Genomic DNA, 6,999 nt, shown 5'->3' on the forward strand with positions numbered 1-6,999 from the left:
TATTTCATCTCTACAGGCCTGTTTCATGAGGGTTTCCTCAATCATCAGATTTTTTCTGATGATTGAGAAAATCCTCATGAAACAGGCCTGTAGAGATGAAATAGTCTTGTGATTTTTCCCCACACATACATATATATATATATATATATATATATATATATATATATATATATATATATATATATATATATATATATATATATATGTGTGTGTACACCAGTGTGCGCTCTTACAATAATAAAGACACTACAGCTTGGTTATTACGGAACATAAATAAAGTATTGTTGGCGTTTTTTGGATGCATTTTAAATTGATTTATAAACAGAATGGATTGCTCCCATTAGCACCATTGCTAACCACCTTCAACAAACCAATTTTCACAAAGTAGAATGCAAAAAAAAAACATGTGTTCTAGTCTCTCATATGGGTTGTGAATGATAAGAAAATATTTGTATCTATATTTACCGTAATTTCCGGACTATAAGCCGCACCAGCTAAATTTAGGGGAAAATACAGATTGCTCCATATATAAGCCGCACCCGACTATAAGCCGCAGGGTTTTGATGTGTAATTAGCGTAGTATATAGGGGTTCCTGCTACCACGGAGGGGATTGTCGGGACAGAGATGACTGTTTGGGAACGCAAAGCGTCCCATTTATTAACAATAAATCTTTCAATCATTCAATCAAACTTTCACATCTTTGACATGGCGAACAGCATTCGTGCAGAGTACAAATAATACAACGGTGCAAAGTAATACAAAGTGCTCGCTTGTACGTTATCAAAATAACCAGCCTACCGGTATATGAAAAGTCAGTCTTTAATCATTGTGTCATCGTCTTCCTCCTGCGTACTAAAACCACCGAAATCCTCTTCGTCGGTGTCGGAGAAGAACAGGCCGTAAATAAGCCGCACCCTTGTATAAGCCGCAGGGACCAGAACGAGGGGAAAAAGTAGCGGCTTATAGTCCGGAAATTACGGTATATATTTCCTTCTTTCTGGAGTCGCTTTTCTTTTGCAACATGGAAAATGAGTATATACTGGAGATTGAAAATAATATTTATCAAATGAATCAACCTTGTGACTAATCTGACAAAAACAAAAAGTAGTGTTACAGCAGTAGTGATTTTATTATGTTTGAGCTGCCAAGGGATGTGTAGTTTACATACAACAATGGAGTTAAATATTATGAAAGCTGACGTCCAGCTTTGGATGACCATTGCTTGGTAGAAGTTTGCATTGCTTCTAAGAGTTGCTTCCTGCCCTCAAACAGCAGGATACTAGCAGCCATGGCTGAGTTCAAACTGTCCACAGCAGGAACTATGGGAATACAAAGCCTGTGGCCTTTGGTCTTGTCTGCCACCTGGATGGCTTGGATGCTTAGACCTTCAGTCTCTCCTCCCACTACAAGTGCAGTTGGACTCTGGGCCCAGAGTTGGTGGTACAGCCTGGTGTCCACTGGAAACTCCTCATACTCACAGTCATCCTCCTCAACTGGTGTCTGATGACGGCCAGACTTTACACTCACCCAGCCCAAGTCGCCAGGTTTGGAAGGTGTGTGAGACGGAGATTTCTCATGGTTGTTCCCATCAGCTTTGCTGGTGCTGTCGGCCACATGCACAGTTACCTCTTTAGGCAGATGATCCTCAACTTCCTCCCAACTCAAACTGGAATAAATGGGCAGATGGAAGTGGGCGCCCATCGCAGCTCGCAGGACTTTTGGCTCCCAGACATCCACACAGCCTGTTGGTGACAGCACACTATTGGTGAGGAGCCCACCATTGTGTCCTTTTTTGACCTATCCAGGAAAGTCCCATTGAGATTAAATTATGTCTCCAATAAGCCGGATAACCCCTTAAAGGAATAATTATTTAGCCACACTAAACTATCGTTTAAGGTTCCCCTCCTCGGATGTTTTACTCGGGTAAGTGCGCCGTGTAATTCTTGAATCTCCGGCTCTTAGCTTTGTATGGACTCATTGATCCTTTACAAACTGGAGGGGAGTGACGTCAGAAAGACCACGCCCCATACAGGAAGTGACGACAAAAAGACCGTGCCCCACACAGGAAGTGACGACAAAAAGAACGCGCCACAGCCAGCTTCATAATAAAGCGGTTCCGTAACTCGGAGCTAACCACTGGAAATATAAAGGTGTGTTTCTCCTTCTTCTACATGTACAGACGCTTGTGGAAATCACACATGAATACCTTAAGAGAAAGCCATTGCAGCTATCTGGGATACAACACTTCTCAGACGGCAAGAGAACTTTCCAATGTCCAGGTCAGCTGGGATTCTACTTACTGAAAAACTTTGTCCATTTGTCCAAGGCGAGACAACAAAAATGCGGGCTCCCGTGGATGTGATAAAAAAGGTAGCGTGTGCTTTGTATTACCTGGCTGACGAGGTAAGACTACAGAAAACGGCGAATGCTTTTGGACTGGCAAAGCAGACTGTATCAGTTATTGTCCGCCATGTATGTCACGGACACAAAAATATACGCCACACATACATACACCACCCCTCATCCAACGCCCTTGACGCAAATCCCTTAGGGGTGATGGACGGCTGGGCAGCGCCTGAAGAGCTGCAGCCAGCCACCATGGCCCCCCACTCCCTCCCATCTGTTGCAAGTCTGGAGATGTATGTTGTAATATGTATATGTGCTTTGCTATGAAGTTTTTTTCCCACTCCAGACTGGGCCCCCTTAGGAGCCCAGCCTGGATTGTATTTTTTTACTCATCCTCCCCCAGCGTTGACCTTTTTCCCATCTTTTACGGGGCGCCTTGTGGCGACCTATCAGCATTACTGTTCTGTAAGCCTGTACACTGTTTGTTTGTCTCATCTTGAACGGGTTTGTGCTGAAAACAAAGTTCTGTTGTACTTGTGCAATGACAATAAGGACCTACCTACCTAAAACATTCAAGCTAAATACTTTTTGCTAACTCAGCTACAAAAAATTCCCAGCAGAAAACAAATGTGAAATTAAATCGGCGTTGTGATGTGAAAATGTTGCAAGTTATTGTATTTTAGGGGAAAAAGGGGTCAATATCTGATCGACTAAAGAGTGTAGGACGCTGCTAGCTTTCATTTTAGCTGCTGCTTCCAACATGCAAATGAATATAAAGAAAAGGAGTCGCTCTATAGCAGGACTTGAACGGCTAACAACCCCACCTTTAGTGAGCAGGACACTGTGGCAGCCGGCAGCAGCAGCACATCTCAGCATGGTGCCCAGGTTGCCAGGGTCACGCACCTGGTCACAGATGAGAGTCAGAGGCACACAATGTGTGCGCTCTGTGAAGCGCAGCCGTGATGCGTCAGGGCGGGAAAATATTGCTGCGGAATACAAAGAAATCAGAACAACAGATAGAAATGTGAGCCATAAACATCAGCAGAGTACATTACCTAGTACTCCTTGCGGGGCCACCAGGTCAGACCAAGCAATGTGAGCCATAAACATCAGCAGAGTACATTACCTATTACTCCTTGCGGGGCCACCAGGTCAGACCAAGCAATGTGAGCCATAAACATCAGCAGAGTACATTACCTATTACTCCTTGCGGGGCCACCAGGTCAGACCAAGCAATGTGAGCCATAAACATCAGCAGAGTACATTACCTATTACTCCTTGCGGGGCCACCAGGTCAGACCACAGCTTGATGTCTTCAAACTTGACTTTGACCAGCGAGGCCCTCCTCAGCTTGTCCAAGGGCAGCTCCCGCAGGCGGTCGGCGGTACTGAAGAAGACCGTCTGAGGAATGGCGCCTGAATTCAAGGCATCGCGGATCAAACGGCGACCCTCCAGCAGCACCTTACCCTGTTGCTCCCGGAACGTTCTGGAACGAGCGACGCTCACCAGCCTCCTGAAGGAGGAGACCATAGAAGGTTATGTTCTGATTTGATATAAAGTTCAAGTTCAAGTACCAATGATAGTCACACACACACTAGGTGTGGCAAAATTATTCTCTGTATTTGCCTTATTCTGAGTTTGTTGGTGTTTTCCTGTGTGTAGTGCTTTAGTGCTTTAGTTCTTGTCTTGCGCTCTTATTTTGGTGGCCCTTCCTGTTTTGTTGGTGTTTTCCTGTAGCAGTTTCATGTCTTCCTTTGAGCAATATTCCGTGAACCTGCTTTGTGTTAGCAAGCAAGGCTATTTACGTTGTTTTTATCCTTCTTTGTGTGGACATTGTTGATTGTCACGTCATGTACGGATGTACTTTGTGGACGCCGTAAGTTTTTGCTGTCGTCCAGCATTCTGTTTCTGTTTACTTTGTAGCCAGTTCAGTTTTAGTTTTGTTCTGCATAGCCTTCCCTAAGCTTCAATGCCTTTTCTTAGGGGCACTCACCTTTTGTTTATTTTTGGTTTAAATGGTAGATACCTTTTTACCTGCACCCTGCCTCCCGCTGTTTCCCACATCTACAAAGCAATAACACCTAACCCTAACCCAAAAGTGTATTACACGGTTACTCTGCCGAGCTCTAGACAGCACCGACACTCAACAACAACACATCATTTGCAGACTATAATTACTGCTTTGACATAATCTCCCACGTCACACCAGACGCGGCACAGTGGTTGAAAAACACTGGTGTAGAGATTGAAACAAAGGATGTCACATCGACTCATACTTAGGTTGATGTCACATCGATTCATACTTAGGTTGATGTCACATCGACTCATACTTAGGTTGATGTCACATGGACTCATACTTAGGTTGATGTCACATGGACTCATACTTAGGTTGATGTCACATGGACTCATACTTAGGTTGATGTCACATCGACTCATACTTAGGTTGATGTCACATCGACTCATACTTAGGTTGATGTCACATCGACTCATACTTAGGTTGATGTCACATCGACTCGTACTTAGGTTGATGTCACATCGACTCGTACTTAGGTTGATGTCACATCGACTCGTACTTAGGTTGATGTCACATCGACTCGTACTTAGGTTGATGTCACATCGACTCGTACTTAGGTTGATGTCACATCGACTCGTACTTAGGTTGATGTCACATCGACTCGTACTTAGGTTGATGTCACATCGACTCGTACTTAGGTTGATGTCACATCGACTCGTACTTAGGTTGATGTCACATCGACTCGTACTTAGGTTGATGTCACATCGACTCGTACTTAGGTTGATGTCACATCGACTCGTACTTAGGTTGATGTCACATCGACTCGTACTTAGGTTGATGTCACATCGACTCATACTTAGGTTGATGTCACATCGACTCATACTTAGGTTGATGTCACATCGACTCATACTTAGGTTGATGTCACATCGACTCATACTTAGGTTGATGTCACATCGACTCATACTTAGGTTGATGTCACATCGACTCATACTTAGGTTGATGTCACATCGACTCATACTTAGGTTGATGTCACATCGACTCATACTTAGGTTGATGTCACATCGATTCATACTTAGGTTGATGTCACATCGACTCATACTTAGGTTGATGTCACATCGACTCATACTTAGGTTGATGTCACATCGACTCATACTTAGGTTGATGTCACATCGACTCATACTTAGGTTGATGTCACATCGACTCATACTTAGGTTGATGTCACATCGACTCATACTTAGGTTGATGTCACATCGACTCGTACTTAGGTTGATGTCACATCGACTCGTACTTAGGTTGATGTCACATCGACTCGTACTTAGGTTGATGTCACATCGACTCATACTTAGGTTGATGTCACATTGACTCATACTTAGGTTGATGTCACATCGACTCATACTTAGGTTGATGTCACATCGACTCATACTTAGGTTGATGTCACATTGACTCATACTTAGGTTGATGTCACATCGATTCATACTTAGGTTGATGTCACATCGACTCATACTTAGGTTGATGTCACATCGACTCATACTTAGGTTGATGTCACATCGACTCATACTTACGCCAGACGTTTATCCCCAGGTGACGCCCTCTCGAATGGGTGGCCATCTATGTTACCATCAGCCACATGACAAGTTGTCTCGCTGATGTTGCTCTTCTCCTTCATCATGTTGCTCCTCTCCATCATGCTATTGCTCCTCTCCTTCATCATGCTGTTGCTCCTCTCCTTCATCATGTTGCTCTTCTCCTTCATCATGTTGTTGCTCCTCCCCTTCATCAAGTCGCCTCCGTCATCACTCACTCTCACGTCCTTCTTATCCTTGGCTCCTGCAGCTGTCACGTGTGTGTCCGTGGGAAACATCACGCTGACCGGCCTGCGTCTCAGCCCACGAACATAACGTTTACATTCCACACTGAATGTGCTCGCCCTGGAGAGGAACATTCCTCTCTCCACGGAGAAAAGGCAACTCGTGTATTTCACGTACATCGCCATCTTGCCATTTGCGTCTTCTTCGCTGGGCGTAAGTAGGTAGTTATCACCATAGACAAGTTCTAAGTAGACGCAGCATTGGCTGCTGTGACGCGAGAAATTGGGCCGCCATCTTGAAGTGGTGCTGAGTGTTATGTCCTCTGTTTCACCTATATACTTATTTAGGTGTCTTAATTTAATAATAGTCAGGCAACACGACTCAACTCAATGCCTCGGATGGCTCCGGTTTATTACCAACTTTGAGAGTCAAACGGTTTGACTCTCAAAGAGAGTGTCGTGACGTCACACACTAAACACCGGCTACGGTGGCTCTGACATGACAAAACAGTACATGACATCCCTCCTTTCCTGACAAATAAACCTCAGGTTATTTTTTAAATATCAAATATAAACATTAGGCAGTATTCAAAACATTTCTTATTAAACGCATACTCAAATATTCTGTATGTTTTCTCAGTATTATTTTCAAATATAAACATTAGGCATTATTCAAAACATTCCTTATGAAACGCAAACTCAAATATTCTGTATATTTTCTCAGTATTCTCAACCATGCATCAATTCACTATTAACACACATTTTCACTCTTGAACTTGTTAATTTCCCATTACAACATCACACAATATTGTCACTAAACTTAATCAAGTT

General features: G+C 43.6%; 1 protein-coding gene across 2 annotated transcripts; it reads right to left on the bottom strand.

Moving 5' to 3' along the window:
- Positions 1-1,111: 1,111 nt before the first annotated feature.
- mrm3a (mitochondrial rRNA methyltransferase 3a) lies at positions 1,112-6,585 on the bottom strand. 2 transcript variants are annotated; one of them, XM_062061997.1, is made up of 4 exons: positions 5,924-6,585; positions 3,616-3,860; positions 3,172-3,333; positions 1,112-1,743 (listed from the first exon to the last, which is right to left on the bottom strand). In XM_062061997.1, exons 1-4 carry the CDS (start codon positions 6,352-6,354, stop codon positions 1,187-1,189), a joined length of 1,395 nt encoding a protein of 464 aa, XP_061917981.1. In that variant the 5' UTR covers positions 6,355-6,585; the 3' UTR covers positions 1,112-1,186. The 2 variants fall into 2 exon arrangements, with proteins under 2 accessions (XP_061917981.1, XP_061917982.1); XM_062061998.1 differs by lacking the exons at positions 3,616-3,860; positions 5,924-6,585 and adding an exon at positions 3,474-3,540.
- Between the last annotated feature and the right edge of the window lie 414 nt (positions 6,586-6,999).

Source organism: Entelurus aequoreus, linkage group LG10 (assembly GCF_033978785.1).
Source record: "Entelurus aequoreus isolate RoL-2023_Sb linkage group LG10, RoL_Eaeq_v1.1, whole genome shotgun sequence".
NCBI lineage: Eukaryota > Metazoa > Chordata > Actinopteri > Syngnathiformes > Syngnathidae > Entelurus > Entelurus aequoreus.